Below are 23,595 nucleotides of genomic sequence, written 5' to 3'. Positions count from 1 at the left end.
GGATGCAGCAGGTGAATGGTGGAAACATTTGGGTGATATGAGTTGTTGTGACTGTTGAACACACTTTCAACCACAATCCTAGTTTCTGACGTATACTTCTCATTTTGCCTCAAGTGGACAACTGGCACACACATTGACCTTTGGTCCTTTCCTTTATTCATATTTTTTTTACATGACATACATTACGATTATTTTTTCGGTTTACATTTATTTTTGGTTAGTTTGCCTATATTTCAGGCATAATTTAAATAAAGATAGACAGGTCTATCTATCCTCTTATGCAATAGTAAACTAATTGTCATGTTTTAAGAAATTCGGTAACCACACAAATCATAGGAATCTAAACATAAACCATTAAAATAAGGATGATGTTCTTTATCAGATTAAATTTAAGGTCTTAATAATAAGGCTGGTGTGCCTACTTAACAAAGACTAGTTCATCGCACAGAGAGAGCTACTCAATGCCACACTTTGTCTCCAGAACTTAAGTGATTATAAGGTCAGAAGATCGAGAGTCAGCAAAATATTTGAGATGACTACAGCCTAATTATTGCAGTAAGCGGATTGCATTGAGCTAAAGTGGACTCTATTGTCTGTTGCATTAGCAGTCTGCACACCGACTATTTGCACGTCTCCATATGTGTTCTGATGTAAGCCGACATTCTCTGAACACCAGGGAGCAAAGTCTGGCGGTGGGATACTCTTTTGGGGATGGTCCAACATCAGCCTCATGATTGGACACACCTTCCAAATAGCTCTGACTTCTCCTTGTCCGTCTGTGGGCGGGACATTTCGTGGTACCACGCCGTGATTGGCTGATCACTGTGAGAACTGTCATCCTTTCTCAGTAGAGCAGAGTGGTGCGTTATAAATGCGAGGGCCCCCCAGCAGACAAATGTACTCTGATACCACCGAACCTTGTTGAAGCCAGGGCCCAGCCACCCAGGAGCCGTCAGGATGTTGCAGCAAGCCCTCAAGGTGTCCAGCCGCAGCGTGTCTCCACTCATCAGGTGGATGGAGGGATGGGCGGAGATCACCTCCACGGCCATCAAGAGGAGCACTGAGCCGGTGGTGAAGACCCTGAGGGAGATGCCCGGCCCGTCGATCGCCAACTTTGCGTGGGACTTGTTTGCAAAGGGAGGGCTGTCGCGCCTCCACGAACTACAGGTGGGTTGAATGAAACACTTTGCACATTGCAAATCTCACACATTTCAACTTTGTGCATAGTTGGGAACCGTTTTACCGCATGCTAATAAACCTGCCCCCCCCCCCCCCCCCCCCCCCCTCCACCGGTCAGCTGGAGGGTCTGCGGCGCTACGGGCCCGTGTGGAAGGCGAGCTTCGGGCCCATCCTCACGGTGCATGTGGCGGAGCCCTCCCTGATCGAGCAGATCCTCAGGCAGGAGGGCCGCCACCCCATGCGCTCCGACCTATCGTCCTGGAAGGACTTCAGGAAGCTCCGGGACCACGGCTACGGCCTGCTCACATCGTGAGTAAAGACTCCGTCGCTAGCGCCTCACACTTCTGTTTTTTATTTTGCATGCATCTCACGTAATACACCCTACTTTGACTATTACTATGCTGTGCACGGGTACAGATATCATATGCAGTAGCCTATAATAAAAACGTTATGGTGCTGAGATTTAGATTCGTGCTCAAAGCGCAGGGCAAGGATCTCATTCCAAAAGATCATTTCCCATATGCATGGTTGTAACTTTCTTTATGTGTGTGTGTGTGTGTGTGTGTGTGTGTGTGTGTGTGTGTGTGTGTGTGTGTGTGTGTGTGTGTGTGTGTGTGTGTGTGTGTGTGTGTGTGTGTGTGTGTGTGTGTGCGTGCTCCAGTGAGGGCGAGGAGTGGCAGGCCGTGAGGAGCCTCCTGGGGAAGCACATGCTGCGGCCGCGGGCCGTGGAGGCGTACGACGGCGCCCTGAACGCCGTGGTCAGTGACCTCGTCCTCAAGCTCCGGCACAGCCGCCACCCCGACGGCCTGGTCCCCGACGTGGCCCAGGAGTTCTACCGCTTCGGCCTGGAGGGTAAGGGGAACGCTTCCCTCCCAGTCCCCTCCCAGTCCATCATTACCCTCCCCGTTTAACCATTACCCTCCCAGGCCATCATTACCCTCCCTGTCCACCATTAAGTCCCAGTCCACCAGTTTACCAGGAATTAATTAAATAATTATATTTCTCTCTCTCTCTCTCTCTCTCTCTCTCTCTCTCTCTCTCTCTCTCTCTCTCTCTCTCTCTCTCTCTCTCTCTCTCTCTCGCTCTCTCTCTGCCTCTCTCTCTCTCTCTGCCTCTCTCTCTCTCTCTCTCTCTCTCTCTCTCTCTCTCTCTCTCTCGGCCTCTCTCTCTCTCTCTCTCTCCCTCTCTCTCTCTCTCTCTCTCTGCCTCTCTCTCTCTCCCTCTCTCTCTCTCTCTCTCTCTCTCTCTCTCTGCCTCTGCCTCTCCTCTCTCTCTCTCTCTCTCTCTCTCTCTCTCTCTCTCTCTCTCTCTCTCTCTCTCTCTCTGTCTCTCTCTCTCTCTCCTCTCTCTCTCTCTCTCTCTCTCTCTCTCTCTCTCTCTCTCTCCTCTCTCTCTCTCTCTCTCTGCCTCTCTCTGTCTCTCTCTCTCTCTCTCTCTCTCTCTCTCTGCCTCTCTCTCTCTCTCTCTCTCTCTCTCTCTCTCTCTCTCTCTCTCTCTCTCTCTCTCTCTCTCTCTCTCTCCCCCTCTCTCTCTCCCCCCTCCAGGTATCTCCTCTGTGCTGTTTGACTCCAGGCTGGGCTGTCTGGAGCCGGTGGTTCCCGAGGAGACGGAGCGGTTCATCCAGTCCATCAACACCATGTTCGTCATGACGCTGCTCACCATGGCGATGCCCAACTGGCTGCACCGCCTCTTCCCCAAACCCTGGACCACCTTCTGCCAGTGCTGGGACTACATGTTCGCCTTCGGTCAGTAAATCAAATGTAATTGTATTTGTATAGTCCTTAATCACGGGTACGGTCTCAGAGGGCTGAACATGTTGATGACACCCCCTGACCCCAGCCCCCTAGAGGTTAGGGAAAACTCTTAATTAGCAAGGAGGAAATCTTGAGAAGGAACGCAGAGTGTGGGATCCCTCCTTCCAGGGATGATCAGGAGTGCATTGGGGGCCATCATTTCTCATTTCTAGTTGGTTGTCGCAATCTTTACATTATCATATAAAATCTATTTTTGTTAAGGCCCTCTCCAACGCTGTTGAGGCAACGCTAAGGGGAATGAGCCTACAGCCCCCTGAGGAAAGCCCTTGCATGTTTAGCATGATGAATGTTAGAAACTGGGTGTAGTACCGCTTATCACCAGAGGTGATCGCCAGATAGAACAAAACAGAGATAATTAAGCTTGCCCGTTCAAAAAAGACTACTCTGAAACTGACATGTCCCCTTTGCATGTTTTCGCTGTAGCCAAAGGTCACATCGACGAGCGTCTGCAGAAGGATGTAGCGAACATGGCTCGTGGGGAGAAGGTGGAGGGGAACTACCTCACCTACTACCTCACCCAGGCCGGTCTGCCCATGAAGACCGTCTACAGCAACGTGACCGAGCTCCTCCTGGCTGGGGTGGACACCGTAAGAACCCTGAATCCTCTGTCTATACTGTTAAAACATCTCAATGTTCAGCCAGCTGGAAATATTCAGCCAGCTAGAAACATTGAAATATTCCGTTGAATAGAAACAATTCAATATTCAACTAGAAACATGTAAATATTCAGCTAACTAGAAACATTGAAATATTCTGTTGAATAGAAACAATTCAATATTCAACTAGAAACATGTAAATATCAGCTAATTGGAAACATCTAAATATTCAGCTAATAAGGAATAATCTAAATATTAACTAGAAACATCTAAATATTTCATAGAAACATTGAAATATTAACTAGAAACAAATTAATATCAACTAGAAACATCTTTATACTCAGCTAACTTGAACCATCTTAATATTAACTAGAAAACCTCTAAGCATTAACTAGAAACCTCTAAATATCAACTAGAAACCTCATAATATTCAGCTTCCTAGAAACATCTGGCCCATTCCCACTGACACTTTGGGCGGAGATGTTAATCGCTCCCTGGTCCTTGCTCCTAGATCTCCAGCACCCTGTCCTGGTCGCTGTACGAGCTGTCCCGCCACCCTGAGTTGCAGGCGTCCCTTCGAGAGGAGGTGCTGTCTGTCCTCGGAGATCGTAAAATACCCGAGGCTGCGGACGTGGCTCGCATGCCCCTCTTGAAGGCCACCGTCAAAGAGGCCCACCGGTACGAAGAACCACAACTCAACCATAACCATAACCGTAACCATAACCTAACCTCGACCAGCTCTGAGTTCACACTGCAGCCAACCAGTGATCACTGTTCACCAGCTCTGAGTTCACACTGTAACCAACCAGTGATCACTATTATTCACCAGCTCTGAATTCACACTGTAACCAACCAGTGATCACTATTCACCAGCTCTGAGTTCACACTGTAACCAACCAGTGATCACTATTCCCGAGCTCTGAGTTCACACTGTAACCAACCAGTTATCACTATTATTCACCAGCTCTGAGTTCACACTGTAACCAACCAGTGATCACTATTACTCACCAGCTCTGAGTTCATACCGGCGTCAACATACTATAACTATTACACTGGTTGCTTCAGACTGTAACCGGTTAGGGGTAACCATGATATTTGTGTTTCTTCAGGCTGTACCCTGTTATCCCTGCCAACGCCCGGGTCCTCACAGAGGGTGACATCGAGCTTGGAGGCTTCCTCATTCCCAAAAATGTAAGCTCATCTTTTGTTTTGTCCGTAGGGATTTAAAATACTCCATCTGCTAGCTTCCATCCATTCACAAATTCACCTGGCGCTGTGCTGTGAAATCAATAAGATTATAATCACGTTGTTGACACTTCTTTATTATAATCGATCAGATCAAGACATTGACTCATGCTGAAGATCGTGCTGTAGATCTCTAATCCTACGTCTGTCCTCCCCAGACTCTGATCACGCTGTGCCATTTCGCCACCTCCCGGGACCCTGCGATATTCCCGAACCCGGATGAGTTCCAGCCGCGGCGCTGGCTAAGCCGGGACCAGAGCCACCACCCGTACGCCTCGGTGCCGTTCGGCGTCGGGAAGCGCAGCTGTGTGGGTCGACGCATCGCTGAGCTGGAGCTCTACCTCGCACTCGCCCGGGTCAGTTGACTCACTCCTCTCACTCTCGTTAAACGGGTTCCAGAACATTCACTCATGTCCCAGTACACGTACTTCCTGAAATGTACTGACAGTCTCTCCAATTAGTAACTATACTGTTTATTGCTAATTGCTTAGTGAAAATCCCGATAACAGAACATGTGGGACCTGGATTCATTGTATTCGGGGGTTTGGGGTAACCTAACAATCGTTAGGTTGGCACTTGGTTCTATGAATATCCTTACTGTACAGAAAGCATTGTATGGTTGTTTCCCTTTCTTCTGACAATTGTGCTTACTGTAAGTCAGTTTGGAAAAGCGTCTTCTAAATGCCCTAAATGTAATGTAAAAGTAATGTAAAAGTAAATAGAACTCGTTCCATTGTGAATCCCTCCATTAATGAAGCATAGAGCTATCTACACGCCAATCCTATCTGTTGAACATGCTATAGTTTGCCCTTTAAATGGGTAATCCCTGTGTTCAGAAATACAACCACAGTATTATCTCTCTCCCACCACCATTAATGAATAACGGTTGTTCCTGGTTCCTCCAGATTGTGACGGAGTTCGAGGTGAAGCCAGACCCAGCAGGGGGAGACGTGAAGCCCATGACCCGAACGCTTCTGGTCCCCGACCGGGATGTCAACCTCCAGTTTGTTGACCTGTGACCCCTAGAGCTGACTGCTTCAGCTACGGGGGAAATCGATAAGACTAGACTTGTCCGTCCAAGAGAAAAAGATACTGTGAGGAGGACTTCTCCTAGTTGCTCGCTCCAGATGGCTACAATAGATTTAGGCTCTGGGGCTCTTCTGATTTACTCGTTAAATCACTTGAAACGACAGAATGGGCCGAGGCATTCTGTCATTCATTCAGGCCAGATGTAGCTGTGTGTGTTGTAATGTGTCTTTTTATAAGATGATCATGGTGAATTATCAGAAATGTATTGCCTTTATGTGTTTAACTAGTGTGTAAATACTGTAATTCTAGGAATGGCAGCTGTTACTTGAAAAACAAATCCCTTTTAATAATACTTGTTTCCGCATTTCAAAAGTCCGGAATGCAGCACAGTGGACCTTCTGTATATATGACATAGTCTGTAAATGTATATATGTGTTTATATGTATTTATCTACCTTAGAATAATTGAAGCTAAAGCTAATGTGCAAAGTGACCGTGGGTGCTATTTTGTAAACCTTTTTGAACCTTCACGATCTGAAGTCTGTATTTAGTATGATGTTAAACATTATGGAGATGTGTGTATTCATACGGCCATCCAATCGTTTTATATAAACCTGTAGCATGATGGTAATCTACCAGACCTTTTTCCTCTACTAAATAGTCTTTTGTGTAAATAAGTGTTGGTGCTACTTTGAGGGGCCCCTGTTAATATTCCGTTTTGAAAAGACCCTCTTTCCCCATGTTTACCTGGTGGCTCACCTTGAAAGTCTGATAAGCTCCAGTTTAGACACGTAGGCACTTATTTCTAAGAAATAGTGCTGAGGTTTCTGGTTACTGTAGGGCACGGCCAGGAACCTGGGCATTGTATTACAAAGCACTCATTTGCAGCCGCAAACCAATATCTTGCAATACATGTCTCGTTCTGTTCCACATTGTTTATAATAAAAACATATGCCCAGAAAAATCTCCATTGGTATTTAGTGTTCTTTATCTATTTATTAATATATGATAATATAATCTGCCCTTCCTTCTTCCTCTTTGTAATAATGAGGGAAAATAATAACTTTGAAATAGACAGAGCATTGATGCAACCTCCATTTCTCTTAAGATGTTTACTGTATCATGCAAATCATTAACTACCTCGAACATAGAAATTAAAATACCAAGTTGATAGAAGTAGCAAAAAAAGTCATGGTAGTATAGCAGTAGTACATTTACTTTGACAACTTAAAAATATGCCTACATACGTACACTGTTCAAAAGACAGTCTATATATATATATATATATATAATATATATATATATATATATATACACACACACACACACACACCCGTATTAGTTAGCCTAAGTATTCAGATATCTATAGGGTGGAGTCCCATGTTTCTCCACCAGGGGGCGAGAGGGTTCTGTTGGGTACACATCACCTCCCAGTCACCAAATAAACCAAAAGCAGTAGAAGAAGAACACGTAGCTAACTGTAGCTAACAAAGCTAAACATTTTAGCTTAGCTCCTCCTGTTGTTATATTAATATAAAGCAGACGTAGCTACTGCCTGGGATGCTACGACTCTAGATGCACTGAAATCTGTCGGCCTACAAAAAGATTTAACCGAGGTGAGTGACTTGGCGGGATTAATCAATATATATTCGAGCTAAGGGAGCTAGCTGATGCTAGTTCCACTATCATGATAATAACGACAGTAAAGCCTAGCTAGTCTGTGTTCTGACTCAACGAGGGATTCGAGATGTTTCTTTGTATCTGGTGCCCACATCACACTGCAGGCTCAGACGCATAAAATACGTTGAACTAACGTTAACCATGCAGATGTGGTTAGCTGTGTAGCTACGAACACCTGCTGTGTCTGTGTCTCAATAACAACACCAGGCCAGACACACACAGGAATGTTCAATGTTGACGTGAACACATCATCGGTTGTTGGTGCATCACACGCATGATATGTTTATGTGTGAGATCATGCATGTGTGACTCGGGCCAACTGGATCGGCTGTGTGCTGCTGGCGTTCTGGTGCAGAACCTTCTGCATGATCACCGTCTCTGAAGTCAGTTCAGAGGGTCTCTAGGAACCTTAGAGTAAAGGTTTATTCAGGATACATTAAGTCTGGCATACAGCCATGACATCTGACGTGCCCTCCTCCTCCGTGTGGGACTAGATGCAGGCGGGGGGGCCTGCAGGCCCGCAGATGGCAGCGGCCGGAGCTCAGAGTCGGTCGGAGGATGAGGAGCCCGCAGGGAAGAAGGATCTGAAGAGGACGACTACCCAAGCCTTCGGCGGTGGGATTCCCAAACGGAGGAGTTCTTCCAGGTGTGATTGCCTTCATTTCCATATGTGTCGGATAATTAAACTAGCATAAAACCACATCATTGTCTTAGACAATTAAGCCATGTCAGATTTACTTATGTATGAATGCAAACAATGTTCCCCTTTTTAGGTCCATTAAGAGGAAGAAGTTTGACGATGAGCTGGTGGAGAGCAGCCTGGTGAAGTCCTCAACCAGAGTGAAAGGCCCTCCAGTCATAGAGCCAATCCGCTGCTCAGGGAGCGAGCCTTCGTCCAATGAGAAAAAGAAGGTAACTGAGACATCAACAGCGCTCCAATTATACACTTAAAAGACGGATGTTCAGAATTTTTCCGATTGATTGCTTCTCCCCCAATTTCAAACCCCTTCGTTTCAGGTGACAAAGTCCAGCACTACTCTTACACCCCCCCTCACCATGGTGGTCACCCCCCCTCCCATCGCCAAGAGGGTGAAGAAGAGCAAGCAGCCGCTGCAAATCACAAAAGACCTGGGCCGCTGGAAACCCACCGACGACCTCCTCCTCATCAACGCTGTTTTACAGGTGAGTTCTGCTGTCCTACAGGTGAGATGAGTCTGGTGCGTGCGTATGGGTTCTTATGAGTCTGATTGCATATGGGTTCTTCTGCGTCCTGCAGACCACAGACCTCACCTCGGTCCACCTGGGGGTGAAGTTCAGCTGTCGCTTCACCTTCCGGGAGATCAAGGAGCGATGGTACGCTCTGCTCTACGACCCGGTCATCTCAAAGTAAGACGAGTCTCCACACCGCTCCCTGCATGTCTCTCTCTCCTTTTGTACCCCTTCTGGTCTCGTCGTCACCTAACCCTTCACCTTCCTGTCGCCCCCACCCCAGGCTGGCGTGGCAGGCCATGCGCCAGCTCCACCCGGAGACCATCGCTGCCATCCAGAGCAAGGCCCTCTTCAGCCAGGCGGAGGAGGCCCTGATGGCAAAGATCGGCTCGGTAAACACCGGAAAGCTCCGTGGAGGGAATGATACTTGTGGATTGAATCATTTTTGTGGACCCTGTGCAGTGATAATCATAGTGCTCTTCCTATCTTCATGACAAACTCAGTGTCTTATATGACATGTTGTTCATGATCAACAAACTGCTGGCTAACATTGAACATTACACTTGTTAAGGCTGATGGGAGGCTGATGACTTGCATGTAGGGTATGATACAACACCTTGAAAGTGCATGTAATGCAACACTAAGGGGCGCCATTGTCTCATATAAACCAACATGGCAGTCCGCCACTTGAGATGACTGTGTGGATGTGAATGTACAGCACGGATGGATCACCACAATATCACACTGGTTTTATGATTCTAATATAATACTGTTATTCAGTGTTTTTTTTATATATACTGTGATAAAATGCAAATCTGTTTACATTTCTTAGTCATATCCCAGAGTCAAAACAAGAGATGACTTTGTGTCTCTTCGATCTTACAGACCAGTCAGCCGAAGCTGGAGGTGTTCCAAGAGCTTCTGAGCAAATACCCCAGCGTGTTCCATCCCTCCAGGACCCCCAAGAGCCTGCTGGTCCACTGGCAGCTGCTCAAGCAGTACTACCTACTGGAGGACCAGAGTGGTGGGTCTTCTCCTTAGAACTGGACTAGTATCACCTGGTCCTCACTCTCTGTGACGGTCTGGTCTCGGCAGCAGTTCCGCTGTTGAGGTTTCAAAATGTGATTCATGTTTCGGATTTGTAGTATAGATGTGTTTCACCGATTAGTGGAAATACAACTGATCAGATGTACTACATATTTAGAGAATTAATGGATCATGAAGTAAACGAGGCTGTCCAGTCAGGGCAGTGTGAGTGAATGAATGGAGGCAAGGACAACAGCCTAATAAACTCATGTCTAATGGTGGTGTGTTACAGTCCAGCCCCTACCGAAGGGGGACCAGGTCCTCAACTTCTCTGACGCTGAGCAGATGGTCGATGAGGCCAAACTAAAGTAAGGGAACCCCCTCCTTAAATCCCTTTAGTGTTGCTCTGGTGAGAACTGTTCCGTGGTGAGTTGAGTATCATGCGTTCTGCGTTCTGTGTGTTTGACACAGGGACAGCAGGGACGAGGTGTTGGAGCATGGTAAGCATTCATCTTAATGTGATCTTCGATTGGCTACTGCCCTCTATGAGGTGATTTTATCTTCCTGGATCAGCCTATGACGGGCTGTCCAGCAGCAGGTCTGTGGCCCGCCCCTTCATGGCTCTGTTTGTTCCCTCAGAGCTGATGATCTCCGACCGGCACCAGAAGCGGGAGATCCGCCAGTTGGAGCAGGAATTGCCCCGCTGGCAGGTTCTGGTGGACAGCATCACCGGTCAGTAGGCCCCTGTTTACCGCCTCTCTGTACCCCCGTTTATTGGGCGTGGAGAGTAGAGCGGGACGATTTAATCGATTTTAAACTGAGGCATGCAGAAGCGTGGGAGATGTGTTATTTATTGGGCTTTGTTAATCATTGTTATTCCTCAACAAAAAAGAAAACTCAAAAAATCTCTATTTCTCACTTATAGAAAATAATCGATTAAAATCAATCATCAGGTTCGGTTTGAAAAAAAACAGATTTTATTTTTTTGGCGAATCACCCAGCCCTAGTGGAGAGACAAGCTTCTTCCTCCTGTGGTTCTCCTTAGGAATGAACGTCCCGGACTTCGACAACCAGACCCTGGCTGCACTGCGGGGCCGCATGGTGCGCTACCTCATGAGGTCCAGAGAGGTAAGCACACCCGGCACACGGGCTCCTCCACGCAGTGGGCCTGAAGCCCCGTCTGACTGGGTAATGGGTCGGCTTAGCTCAGGAGGTAGAGCAGGGTGGGCTGCTAACCGAAAGGTTGGTAGTTCGAGCCCCGGCTTCTCCTTGCTGAGTGGCGAGGTGTCCCTGAGCGAGACGCCTCACCCTGACTGCTCCCGACGAGCTGGCTGTCGCCTTGCATGGTCGACTCCACCGTCGGTGTCAATGTGTCCATTAACCGTTGTCAGTCGCTTTGGATAAAAGCTTCTGCTAAATGCCCTAAATGTAAATGTCTGATTGATTGATTGAAAACTTTATTGAACAACATTTAAAAAACACAACAAAGCCCAAAGGCTTGTTCCAATTGTGGCCCTTTTTAGATGGAAAGGGAGAAACAGCACAGGACTAAAACATGGAGAACGAACAGCACATGGACTACGTTGAGGACAACAATGTTTAGATTAACGTGTCGTCTGTCTGTGGGCCAGATCACCCTGGGGAGAGCCACCAAGGACAAACAGATCGACGTTGACCTGTCGCTAGAGGGGCCCGCCTGGAAGATCTCCAGGAAACAAGGTGATCCTCCGCAGTGACAGGGGCTGTTCTACAGCCGAAAATACCCTCCTCGTTCTGCTTCCTGTCATTTCATTACATTTTATTGGGTTTTCTTATGCATTTTTTATTCCTTTTCCCATAAATATTCCCTCTTCTCATGCACAGATCTTCCTTATGCTATTTGATTTGTATTGAATTTCATTAGGCTCTTCTTATTACATCATTATGATCCTAGTTTCATATGACCTGTTTTTTATCCCCCATCCACAATATTATGTCTTATATAAGGCTGCTACAGGAAATATCTTTTATTTTCTTATTCAACTGGACGCTCTGGAAAGTCTTCTGTGCTCTTGCATGGAAAGTCCCCCATAAGTAAACATTTTATTGGTTATTTATCAGTATATCACTGCGCTTATCAAATGCCTTCCCCAGGAATGTCGCTTTTTATTGCCCACAATCTGACTTCCCTTCTGTATCTATATCTGAAATACTTAAATACTTAAATACAGGAATTATTAAGCTGAAGAATAATGGCGATTTCTTCATCGCCAACGAGGGTCGTCGTCCGATCTACATCGACGGCAGACCAGTTCTGTCCGGCAACAAGTGGAAACTTAACAACAACTCTGTGGTGGAAGTGGGTAACGCGCCTTTACCGTCTGAAACAAACACCTCATCCATTAGTCTGCTGAAACTTGAACAACGTGTTTGTGTCGTTCAGATTGCAGGGTTGCGATTCGTCTTCCTCATCAACCTCGAACTCATTTCACTCATCAAAGCGGAGGCGGCCAAGATGACTCAGCAGTGACCTCTACAGGTTTGGACTGAAACTACACGCGGAGGCCGTTCGGTCGCGGAGAAGGAAGCGTGATTAACAGGAGCCTTGATGAAGACCATCAAGAACTTGTATCTGCATTGAGCATCTTACGGACCTCTTGTGATGCTCATGCTCACCTAACCTCCGGGAGCGAGAGAGAGACATGTTTCGTACTACCACGATTTAACTGTAGTCTTTTTTTTCTGTATTGTTTTTTTCTGGATATTAAATTGTATTTAAACTTGACACAATGTTGTGGTCTCAACTTGCAAAATAAATGTGCTAGCTTGCCTTTTTCAAATATGGCCACGGAATAGTGCTGCAAAGCAGTATGTTTGTAAATGGATACGCTTCATGAGATTTCTGCTCTATTAGCTTACTCTTGTTTGCACTGAAATGATCCAGCTAAAAATTATATGTACTCATCAAGTCATGTTCATCTTCTGGGCTGTGGCAGGATTTGCCGGTGTTGCTAGTGTCAATATTGATATTTTTTTGATAAGCGTAGACGGTGTTTGAACAATGAACAACATACAAAGTACGACTCCAAAAGGTATTTGGAATGGTCAAAGTATGGGAAGTTTTCAAAATGAGGAAAATAGAATACCGATCCATACAGACTTATCCAAGCGTTTGCTATACAAAACGTGTGCATGTTGAAGCGAAAACTACTTTATGTTGAGCTGCTGACGTGATTTCACACCTGACACTAGTCCGCCTTGAAGACTCACTCAGGGGGTCATCAGTGTCGGGTGGTGCCCACCATGGTGCCCACTGGCCCCCGTGGGGGGGGGGGGGGGGGATCTGGACGCATCTCGCGAGATGATGTTCTATTTCTCAGCAGTATTGTATTCATTACTGAACTGAAAAGTGAATATCTGGATGGTCAAACTTCGAACATCTACGGAAGTCTCACCAGTGATCCCTGGTGTCCTACTTGATATTGGAAATAAAAGCATTGCAATCGGGCAGTTGGTTCAAAATAGATGACGATTAGAAACATGAGCAGGAGATGCTTTTCCTGGTTTTAATTGTGTACATGCTCTTGCTGCGCGACTGATCATAGAATTCCTATAGGTCCAAAACATGGGCGTCGACCTGCAGCGGTTGGTGCGATTACGTACTGAACAGTAAACAGTAGCGTCGTAGCGGTCTTGAACGTCCCTTCTGCCCAGCTGCTCTTTTTGTGAGCTGGTAGTAAATTGTTTAACAGGAGCGTCGTGGCGGTCTTGAACGTGTTTGTCCACGTGTTTCAGCAGCTTCTGGTTCCCATCAAGAGGCTGGGTGTTGTTAAACCTTCTGCTCTACTCTGGGCATCGTGGATAGCATCACTGGGTCCGAGTCATCCTGTCAACACGCGTTTTTAGGAGATAAAGGTCAGTGATGTCTTTTGTTTGGATTAAAAAAAAGCTATTATTGAGTTGTGTTTAGTTGTTATCACCATATAGGGTCATTGACCTGTCAGATGAAGTGTTGCACAACACCAGCGGTAGCGGCACAAATCCGGGAATTAGCAGGCAATGAAAGTGACTTATCACTCATATTGTGAGTGCATGCGCCATTGTCCGTTATGTTTACCTGCACAATGCTTGTGGCTGGACTTGGTTCAAATAGGTGCAACTAGTTCAGTATTTGTCCATATGTCTGCAGGACTGATCTGGGCGTTTGTTTTGTCCTCGGACTACGCAAATATTCCAACAGTTTCGAAACCTATACATTGAGTTAGAAAATGAAAATGTCATCTTCTGAAACATAGTTTTTACGATTTAGTTTGTACCGAATATGACCAATCAAGCGTATGAATGACATGCATTCATGCAACCAAACCTTCGGAAAGTGTCGAAATACTGGGAACGGAGAGGACAGTCCTACTGAGAGTTAAATGGAGAGAACAGTCCTACTGGGAGTTAAAAAGACCGAATAGTCCTACCATTACAGGAAGGACTATGATCACAGGCCTACCACCCTCTTCATCAAATGGATTTATGTGTTAACATCTAAGGGACTTCATATATATTCCACTCAGTTGACTGCTTCTTCTTCTAGTCGACTGCTGACTGTTGTTCTAAACACAACGAGCTGGTGGTATAAAAAAATGTAGGTTATAATACAGTAGTGCAGTATAATAGTAGCTGACTAGTGCTTGAGCAAATCAAGCAGGAGGAAGACCGTGAGGTCCAACCTATGACCTAGCGATTTGCATTGGGAAATTGACTTACTAAAAAATTATGCGTTGCTCCTTACGCTTTTTTGTATTGTGAAAGTAGGCTACATATTAACATCTGCGGGACAAGGAACAGACGCCCGACTGAATTATGAAGGAACCACTAGAATCACAAAGGTTGCATAAGGACTGAGGTGGGACGTCGTTATCCATTTACAGCTCCATTGACTGATTATTTGAAACCTATCTGCTGATAATGGTGCTGTCATCATTAAACCATCAGAGCTTCTGTGGTAAACGTGCCTAATGTTCCACTGAATGGGGTTAATGGGTAGCTGGGTAAAATTAGTCCCATAATTATACACATAAATAAATAATACAATGAACGCAACACTTAAAATAATGCTCTGTTTAAATATGAATTGGCCTGCATTTTGGAATTCTGTAATTGTGATTCAAAATGTATTCAGCATAAACTGGCAAATCATGCACACTATAATTAAATGTACTTTTTTATATTGTTGAACCCATTCACATAGTTTCGCTATCGAAATGACAAAATGTTACTTGCCATGTCTAGCCATGAGATATAAATCATTAGAACTCTAAAGGTTATGTTACAGTCCTTTTAATCAAAGTATCGTATCGTATAAGGGATCATAAAGGCAGGTCTTAATGTCTATCATGCCTTAGTTGTAGTGGTGGCCCTTTCCCTCACAAGAAAACTAGAGCCTATTCACACGACTTCACCCCAGCTTGTTTCCACATACAACAACCTGTCACTGTACCCCTCTGTGGGACGTCCTGTCACTGTTCCCTCTGTGGGACGTCCTGTCACTGTACCCTCTGTGGGACGTCCTGTCACTGTTCCCTCTGTGTGGCCGACTGGGGGTGGTTAAGACGCTGTGCCTGTGTAAAGCACCAACCTTTGGTGCTTTACAACCTCTGGAATGTTTTAACGACTGGCAAATAAATGAGGCGTCCAGTAACCTGCTCTGGAACCTTCTTCCTCCTCCTGATCCCCTCCCTGCCTCACGCACTGCTGGTCTGAAGACGTGACCCCCGTGGATCTCCGAAGGGGGAACAGCACGTGAACCTGAGGGATGGGTATGCCCTCTCTCTCTCTGCCCCCCAGTACACTGTGTCTAACGTTGGACCTCTTTATCTCTCGGCAGGACGTCGATGCGATGCTGCTGCTGCGACGGTGCAGACGGCTGACTGCAGGGCTGAGTCCTGCCCAGGCGCAACGGTAGGCGGGCAATCCACCAAGTGTGCCTCCTTTATTGGAGCGTGTGTTACGAGGCAAGGGTTGTCAAATTTAAATGGTTTCTCATTCATTCCCTCTATTGGCCGGTGACTCACTCACCTTGGTCTCCGTTGATTTTAGAATCGCGCAGGACTTGTCAAGGGAATTTATGACTCACGCAGGTTTTTTTGCTTTCTCCCTTTTTTAAATTAACCTTTTCTGGTGAATTGATTCAGCCTTCTTCACAGGTGACTCTTTATCTAGCATTAGCCAGCTGGATCATCAGCTCCTGTATGAGCTGGCTTCTGCTTCATGGGCTATCAGCCCGGCACTCGTCTGCTAGCCCTGATTTCCCTGATAAGACTGTCTAATCAGCAGTGGTGGCAGAGCCACAGAGATAAGGTCTCATCTGAGGAAGTCTTCTATCTTAGAGAGGGAGACTCTGACTGAACCTTGTGTAGTTAACCAAAGCTACAGTGATAAGGTCTGGGCTGAGGAAGCCTTCTTAGAGAGAGAGACTCTGAGTGAACCTTGTGTAGTTAACCAAAGCTACAGTGATAAGGTCTGGGCTGAGGTAGTCTTCTTAGAGAGGGAGAGTCTGACTGAACCTTGTGTAGTTAACCAAAGCCCTAAGGATAAGGTATCGTCTGAGGAAGTCTTCTACCTTAGAGACAGAGAGACTCTGACTCTTACCCCTTGTGTAGTAAACCATTTGTAGTTAACCATTTGTACACAGATACTAACTTGGTTCATGTCCTCATCTCAGGGCCAGACCAGCGGGCTCCCCAGCCCCGTCATGGTGCGGGGTGGGGGGGGGCAGCCGGAGCAGCAGTGGTGGGGGTGAGGACAGGCAGACCTCCCAGGACCCCCGCTGGAGGCCCGCCCTGGCCGGCCTGCTGGCTGGGACCGGCGCCGTCCTGGCCTACGGCCTCCACCACCACAAGGTCAGGACCACAGCTTCACATGTACATCGAGGGCCTTTAGCAGACGCTTTTATCCAAGGCGACTTACAATAAGTACATTGGTCAGAAGAGGGAGAAACGACAATATACCGCCGTCGGTCCAGTAAGGATGTTAATAGAAACAAGGGCCAAGCACTAACAATCACTAGGTTAACCCATTCCCCTTACACAACAAAGATAGCTCGGGTAAGATGCTACACCAGGCTGAGAACTATTTTTTATGTGCAGGGACGTACAACATACAATAAGTGCGTACATTAAGTGCCAGGACGTACAATAGGTGCGTAAGAGTGGGGGGGGGGGGGGCTTTCTGTCAAAGATTGTCCCCAGTACAAACATGTACTTTGGGACTGGGTGGAAGGAGGCTGACAGGCGCATGACAAATGTTCATAGAACAGAAAAATGTTATCGCCCAAGTCAGGCAGTAAACTGTACACACAGAGCATGCAGTGAGCAGTGGTGTACGTTTCATCACCATCATCCACCATGACACACATTATGCTTCCCAGGCGTTTTCTGAGCGCTGCTCACTATTACCCGATCATGATTTACTATTACCAAGAAAACTATGGCAATAGTTAGTGAGATAATTAGTGTTCACAACGATAACCCGACCATGACCTCGAGGAGATGTTGTTCTTCATTTGAGAGCCCGTATAAATAGATGAACTGCATTTATACAGCGCTTTTCGAACCAGTGGCCATTCAATGCACTTTACAATGTTGCCTCACATTCACCCATTCATGCACACATTCACCGATGTGGCGACAGCCAGCTCGTCAGGAGCAGTCAGGGAGAGGTGTCTTGCTCAGGGACAACTCGACACTCAGCTAGGAGGAGCCGGAGATCGAACTAGCAACCTTCCGGTTACCAGTCAACCCGCTCTACCTCCTGAGCCACATGCCGCCCCTGCTTCGAACTGCAGCTTTCTGTCACCAGCTCCAAAACCAAACGTGGTGGGATCTAAGGTGGACAGGTTTGAGGGCTACGGCGTAGTTCTGATTAAGTGAATCAGTTAGTGCGAAGGTGCTCTTTGGTATACAAAAAACATAGTTCCTAAAAAGATAAGCTGACCAAGGCACTCTTTTTAAAGTTAAAAAAGCTCTAATAAATAGGCTAATTCATAATAGAATTCTAAAAAAGTTGCCAACATGTTTCGGCCATCGTAGGCCTTCATCAGGGCATGAATAATAAACAAGGTGTACCGGCAGTAATATCAAGTCATAGCAATTAGTAAACTCACTCCAGCTGGTGTAGGCCCAGTCAACCAATTACTCATAATGCAGCATAAATCAAGTAATACGATCACAAAATACATACATATCCATGACAAACATAGAATGGATCCAGTGCTGAATAACAATCATAGCATTACAATCAAAATCATTTAAACGGTCACAAACAGCTGCTCTACTCTAGAGGGAGACCGCCATTTCAATGGAGTCATTCAATCCTGGGAATGCCATAGCATCTAGTTTATAGCTCCAGCAACTCTCTTATTGGTTTAGGCCCAATCCCATTTCTACCCCTTCCCCCTCCCCTTTACCCCTCCCCCCTCCCCCTTATCCCTTCAAACCAAGGGGGAGGGGGAAGGGGTAGGAATGGGTTTGGGCTTTAGGCCCAATCCCATTTCTACCCCTTACCCCTCCCCGTACCCCTTCAAAACAAGGGGGAGGGGTAAGGGGAAGGGGTAAGGGGTAGGAATGGGATTGGGCTTTAGGCCCAATCCCATTTCTACCCCTTCCCCCTTCCCCTTCAAACCGAGGGGGTGGGGTAAGGGGCAGGAATGGGATTGGGCCTTAGTGTTTCCGATGGGATGTAACCCCGCGTCGTTCTGTCCTCCAGGCGGAGCGGCCGTTGGCCCCCATGGAGCCGGCGCCGCCCGTCTTCAGCCAGGCCGAGGTGTCCAAGCACGGCTCGCTGGAGGCCGGCGTCTGGGTCACCTTCCGGGGCGGCGTCTACGACATCACCGAGTTCGTGGCCATGCACCCCGGGGGGGACAAGATCCTGCTGGCGGCGGGCGGGGCCCTGGAGCCCTTCTGGGCGCTGTACGCCGTCCACAGCCAGGACCACGTGCTGGACATCCTGTCGGAGTACAAGGTGGGCACGGAGGGGGCGGGGTTCTGACCCTGTTCTCCACTGGGCTGCTCCTTAGGGCTCGACCTTAACACACCAACACACTCCCTTTGTTTAAACAGGCCCTCAAAACACACCTTTTTAAGGCCGAATCTCGATTCTTCCCCTTGCCCCTTTTGCTTTGTCTTTGTCTTTGTCTTAACCAAGACAAAGACAACGACAAAGCAAAAGGGGCAAGGGGAAGAATCGAGATTCGGCCCAAGTGAGCTCTCAAATCATCTTAAAAATAAGGGGTACATAGCACTCAATCTTATCCCTTAATCTAGATCAGATTGGGTATTGAGACACCACTAGCTCTCACATGAACGTGCAACTTCAAGGGTAAGGGGGAAGATAAGGGGTAAGGGGGAAGATAAGGGGTAAGGGGGAAGATAAGGGGTAAGGGGAAGTATTGAGATTGGGCCTAAGACTGCTTCCCTTCCCTCCCTACCTCCTTTTATATTTGTACTACTTGTATACGTTCTTATTAAATAATTCTACTCGGTGTTCACTCTGTAAAGCGTCTATATAAAGCGAGTATTTAGAAAAGCGCTATATAAGTCTAATATTTTATTATTATATTATTATTACCACCTGGGGTCAGGAGTAAAGTGTAGTTTGAATGATAGTCTGTGATGATCCACCTTGCTGTGGATCCTGAGGTTCTCTACTCTGAGGATCCTGACTGACCCCTTCCAGGGAGGCCAGGTTTGTGTCTGAGCATCTCTCTCTCTCTCTCTCTCTCTCTCTCTCTCTCTCTCTCTCTCTCTCTCTCTCTCTCTCTCTCTCTCTCTCTCTCTCTCTCTCTCTCTCTCTCTCTCTCTCTCTCTCTCTCTCTCTCTCTCTCTCTCTCTCTCTCTCTCTCTCGTAGGTGGGGGAGCTGGACCCTGAGGACCAGGCGCGCCAGCGGGCGGTGGAGCCGTCGGACCCCTACTCCGGGGACCCCCAGCGCCACCCCGTCCTGCGGGTCAACAGCGCCAAGCCCTTCAACGCCGAGCCGCCGCCGGAGCTGCTGGGCGACAGCTACATCACGCCCTCCGCCATCTTCTTCAAGCGGAACCACCTCCCCGTGCCGCGCGTGGACCCCGCGTCGTACCGGCTGCGCGTGGAGGGCCTCCCGCGGCCCCTGAGCCTCTCGCTGGCGGACCTCAAGAGCCGCTTCCCCAAGCACACGGTGACGGCCACGCTGCAGTGCGCCGGCAACCGCCGCTCGGAGATGAACGCCGTGAAGCAGGTGAAGGGGCTGAACTGGGGCATCGCCGCCATCAGCAACGCCACCTGGAGCGGCGCCCTGCTCAGGGACGTGCTGCGCGAGGGGGGCTGGGGCCCCGAGGCAGCGGCGGCGGTGGCGGCGGCCGGCGGCGGGGCCCGCCACGTGCAGTTCGAGGGCCTGGACGCGGACGCGTCGGGCACCACGTACGGCGCGTCCATCCCGCTGAACAAGGCGCTGAGCGAGGAGGGGGACGTGCTGCTGGCGTACCAGATGAACGGCGAGGACCTGCCGGCCGACCACGGCTACCCGCTGCGCGTGGTCGTGCCCGGCACCGTGGGCGCCCGCAACGTCAAGTGGCTGGGCAAGGTGATCGTCAGCCGGGAGGAGAGCGCCAGCCACTGGCAGCAGAACGACTACAAGGGCTTCTCGCCGGGCACGGACTGGGACACGGTGGACTTCAAGTCGGCCCCGGCCATCCAGGAGCTGCCGGTGCAGTCAGCCATCACGCAGCCCGCCGACGGGGCGGTGCTGGAGCCCGACGCCGACGGGGAGGTGACGGTGCGCGGCTACGCCTGGAGCGGCGGCGGGCGGGAGGTGGTGCGCGTGGACGTGTCGCTGGACGGGGGGAAGACGTGGCAGGTGGCGCGACTGAGGGAGGGGGAGGAGCAGGGGGAGGAGCAGGGGGAGGCCACGCCCCCGCCGCTGCCGGGCCGCGCCTGGGCCTGGAAGCTGTGGGAGGTGGTGGCGCCGCTGCCCCCCGGGGAGCAGCAGGTGGAGATTGTGTGCAAGGCGGTGGACAACAGCTACAACATGCAGCCCGACTCGGTGGCGCCCATCTGGAACTTGAGAGGCGTGCTGAGCAACGCCTGGCACCGGGTGAGGGTGACGGTCAGGGAGGACTGAGCACCCTGGCACCCTCAGCAACCCGACTCCCTCAACAACCTGGCACCCTCAGCACCCCGACTCCCTCAACAACCTGACTCCCTCAGCACCCTGACTCCCTCAACAACCTGGCACCCTCAGCACCCTGACACCCACAGCTTTGAGGCTGTTTGTGCAGCTTCAGCCCTTTGCTGTCCTCATCCGGATACATGAAGTGCTTCTAGAAGGTTGCTTATCATCAGATAGTTTTTGAGGTTTTATTGAGGATCTAGGAATGAATTAATGTGATCGAAACAAGGAAGTATTATGTTCGGCATTTGAACAATTGATTTGTGCTTTTTGTAAGACGTCTATTTTTCTAATCCTGACTTGAGTCAGGTCACTTAGCCAGAGTTTGAACACTTTGAATCATTGTTTCTCAATTAATCGTTTCAACTGCTGTGGGTCTTTGTCCCTTCCTTTTGTCTTTTTTAAATGTTAAAAGTAGACTTATTTAACTAATATTTGAAACATGCTCAAGTCAATAATTGGCTGTTCTTCATGTTAATGTTTGAACTGTATATTCAGTTTTGTATGAGTACTACTTTATTTATTCGAGTTCTAAGCTGGTAAATAAAGTGAATGCTGATCACACGGTTTACGTGAGTGTTTTCGATCACAGAATGGACGTTTCTCTGGTCAACCTCACTCATCCAATATATCAAACACATCCTGGCTTTCCTATGAGATTCAGGAATCTTTTGACGTCCTGCGCATGACACCAGGTCTTTGGTCAAATATGCAGTCATAGGCAAGTCTTTATAATGAGCTACATATCATTTTAAATGGTTACATTTCTAGAATCTAGTATCGTAATCCTTTAGTTTAGTTATCCTCTAGTCATCTAGATTAGATACCATCTAGTTTAGTTATGAGTTGACTGGAGTTCTGCGTTTGTATTGCAGCCAATATAACGCGATTCAAAGGCCCAACCTTATAACTTAAATGAGTTCTTGTAAAATAATTAAGGTGATTTATTACAGATGACAGATGAAAGAATAGTCCTTATCGCAGTGCTGTCCTTCTCATTATTTTTAAAAGGTATTGAAACCGATCAAAGGTCGAGAACCAGTCCCACTTTATTCATGGAGACACTGGTTCACTGACAGCCTTTTTGTTTCACGGCCTTGTGAGGCTCACCAACAGAAGGAATGTCTCAGCTCAGTCCAGCAGAGGCATATCCTCAGACTAACTCTCAGCAGTCCATCTCTCAGTTACATTAAGGCCCAATCCCATTTCTACCCCTTCCCCTTACCCCTTCCAAACAAGCGGGATGGGTAAGGGTAAGGGGTAGAAATTGAATTGGGCCTAAGCCTCCCAAGACTCACCTTAGAAAGGTGTTCATCTGATCAGTCTAGGGGGGACCAGACAGCTTAAGCTGCAGGCCTCTCATCCCAGTTACTTTGCTGGCCTTCAAATTGGTTGGACAGGACTACATCCCCTCTATTCACTTTGACTCCCCAGGAAAGATAAGACACATTAATATTCGGAGTCAGCAACAAAGTCATGTCCACAAAGCCCCCCCCACACACACACACACACACACACACACACACACACACACACACACACACACACACACACACACACACACACACACACACACACACACACACACACACACACACACACACACACACACACACACACACACACACACACACACACACACACACACACACACACACACACACACACACACACACAGTTCCCAGCAAGGGGAGGACTGTTTCCTCCTCCCACTAATTGTGTCTGTTAATTTAGTGGTGCGTTCCTGTTAGCTGGTCGTTTTGTCATTTCTTTGTTGCCCCCTAGTGGTCGTGGGACATTAATGGTGGATGCATTTTGTGCTATAATTACCAACAAAAACGTAATGGGAATGTCAAGTGAACTTTAATATAATAAAACTATAATAAATAAAAATGCTAATAATGTTGACATATATTATGAAATAGTCTAGGCTACTTTTTGTAGAAATCTGAGTCTGGAATCTGCCCTCACCTACGTCAATCAATTACTCGTCATTGCTAACCATTTTAGTTAAGCATTGACCTTTTTATGTTTCGTTGAATGGTACGATCCTCTGTGCGTTCATTTATTTTTTTACATACATATAATCTGTTCTTTGTAGAGTTTTAGTTGGGCACTTTAAGCAACTCCTATATTGTAGCCTGTATTTTACTGAAGGCCTATCTGGTGTAATAAGTGTAAATGTATCATACCTATTAATAATAATTCATAAAACTAATTCTGTGCGTGTGTCGGTTATGATGGAGCCTTGTTTCATCCTGCAAACTGGTTTAGTCTCCTCTAAATCCACGTCAGTTTCGAGATTAGATTTACACGCACAAAATACGCCCTCTAGTGTCTGACGTGAATTTCTCTGAAGACACAGCAATTGAGATCAAGGTAAAACGCAGCTGCAGGTTAAACCACTAGTACATATGACACAGCAATGGAGCTTAAGACGTCACGTGACTTCTTGAGTTTAAAACCATGTTAAACTCTAAAAAGTGGCTAAGCTAGCGACAGAGCAATTGCCCCATCAGGTCTGGAGTGTTGTTACCAACTGCATTTTTGGATTAGCGTAGGATGGGACAGGTACAGGTAACGTGCGGTCTACTCTGCAGCTACAGAGATTTAGCTTCTTGTTGTTAGCTACAAGCTTAGCTCTGGGT

At 47.6% G+C, this 23,595-nt stretch overlaps 3 protein-coding genes across 4 annotated transcripts; all 3 read left to right on the top strand.

Annotated features, from left to right (window-relative positions):
* The first annotated feature begins 911 nt into the window (after positions 1 to 911).
* On the top strand, positions 912 to 6,830 carry LOC130401819 (25-hydroxyvitamin D-1 alpha hydroxylase, mitochondrial). Its single transcript, XM_056605807.1, has 9 exons — positions 912 to 1,167; positions 1,298 to 1,488; positions 1,841 to 2,031; positions 2,724 to 2,924; positions 3,417 to 3,580; positions 4,101 to 4,267; positions 4,699 to 4,780; positions 4,993 to 5,190; positions 5,740 to 6,830. Exons 1-9 carry the CDS (start codon positions 958 to 960, stop codon positions 5,851 to 5,853), a joined length of 1,518 nt encoding a protein of 505 aa, XP_056461782.1. The 5' UTR covers positions 912 to 957; the 3' UTR covers positions 5,854 to 6,830.
* A 460-nt stretch (positions 6,831 to 7,290) lies between these two features.
* On the top strand, positions 7,291 to 12,621 carry mcrs1 (microspherule protein 1). The gene is made up of 14 exons (XM_056606811.1): positions 7,291 to 7,478; positions 8,037 to 8,188; positions 8,316 to 8,454; positions 8,560 to 8,724; positions 8,819 to 8,928; positions 9,035 to 9,143; positions 9,637 to 9,775; positions 10,070 to 10,145; positions 10,249 to 10,277; positions 10,417 to 10,509; positions 10,823 to 10,905; positions 11,409 to 11,496; positions 11,988 to 12,115; positions 12,200 to 12,621. Exons 2-14 carry the CDS (start codon positions 8,037 to 8,039, stop codon positions 12,284 to 12,286), a joined length of 1,398 nt encoding a protein of 465 aa, XP_056462786.1. The 5' UTR covers positions 7,291 to 7,478; the 3' UTR covers positions 12,287 to 12,621.
* Positions 12,622 to 13,391: 770 nt separating this feature from the next.
* Positions 13,392 to 22,138, top strand: suox (sulfite oxidase). 2 transcript variants are annotated; one of them, XM_056606607.1, is made up of 6 exons: positions 13,392 to 13,671; positions 15,635 to 15,708; positions 16,472 to 16,649; positions 18,514 to 18,768; positions 19,655 to 20,904; positions 20,939 to 22,138. In XM_056606607.1, exons 2-5 carry the CDS (start codon positions 15,647 to 15,649, stop codon positions 20,897 to 20,899), a joined length of 1,740 nt encoding a protein of 579 aa, XP_056462582.1. In that variant the 5' UTR covers positions 13,392 to 13,671; positions 15,635 to 15,646; the 3' UTR covers positions 20,900 to 20,904; positions 20,939 to 22,138. The 2 variants fall into 2 exon arrangements, with proteins under 2 accessions (XP_056462582.1, XP_056462581.1); XM_056606606.1 differs by having other exon boundaries at positions 13,404 to 13,671; positions 19,655 to 22,137.
* The last annotated feature ends 1,457 nt before the right edge of the window (positions 22,139 to 23,595 follow it).

Source organism: Gadus chalcogrammus, chromosome 13 (genome assembly GCF_026213295.1).
Source record: "Gadus chalcogrammus isolate NIFS_2021 chromosome 13, NIFS_Gcha_1.0, whole genome shotgun sequence".
In the NCBI taxonomy this organism is placed as follows: domain Eukaryota; kingdom Metazoa; phylum Chordata; class Actinopteri; order Gadiformes; family Gadidae; genus Gadus; species Gadus chalcogrammus.
This window is presented reverse-complemented; position numbering and strand designations above follow the sequence as displayed.

Excerpts from the sequence above, each read along its gene's own strand:
- mcrs1 (XM_056606811.1), top strand. The coding sequence starts at position 8,037 with ATGCAGGCGGGGGGGCCTGCAGGCCCGCAGATGGCAGCGGCCGGAGCT. Across the intron at positions 8,189-8,315 it reads AAACGGAGGAGTTCTTCCAG|GTCCATTAAGAGGAAGAAGT; the intron begins GTGTGATTGCCT and ends TCCCCTTTTTAG. Across the intron at positions 8,455-8,559 it reads CGTCCAATGAGAAAAAGAAG|GTGACAAAGTCCAGCACTAC; the intron begins GTAACTGAGACA and ends CCTTCGTTTCAG.
- suox (XM_056606607.1), top strand. The coding sequence starts at position 15,647 with ATGCTGCTGCTGCGACGGTGCAGACGGCTGACTGCAGGGCTGAGTCCT. Across the intron at positions 15,709-16,471 it reads AGTCCTGCCCAGGCGCAACG|GGCCAGACCAGCGGGCTCCC; the intron begins GTAGGCGGGCAA and ends TCCTCATCTCAG. Across the intron at positions 16,650-18,513 it reads ACGGCCTCCACCACCACAAG|GCGGAGCGGCCGTTGGCCCC; the intron begins GTCAGGACCACA and ends TCTGTCCTCCAG.
- LOC130401819 (XM_056605807.1), top strand. The coding sequence starts at position 958 with ATGTTGCAGCAAGCCCTCAAGGTGTCCAGCCGCAGCGTGTCTCCACTC. Across the intron at positions 2,032-2,723 it reads CTACCGCTTCGGCCTGGAGG|GTATCTCCTCTGTGCTGTTT; the intron begins GTAAGGGGAACG and ends TCCCCCCTCCAG. Across the intron at positions 3,581-4,100 it reads TCCTGGCTGGGGTGGACACC|ATCTCCAGCACCCTGTCCTG; the intron begins GTAAGAACCCTG and ends CCTTGCTCCTAG.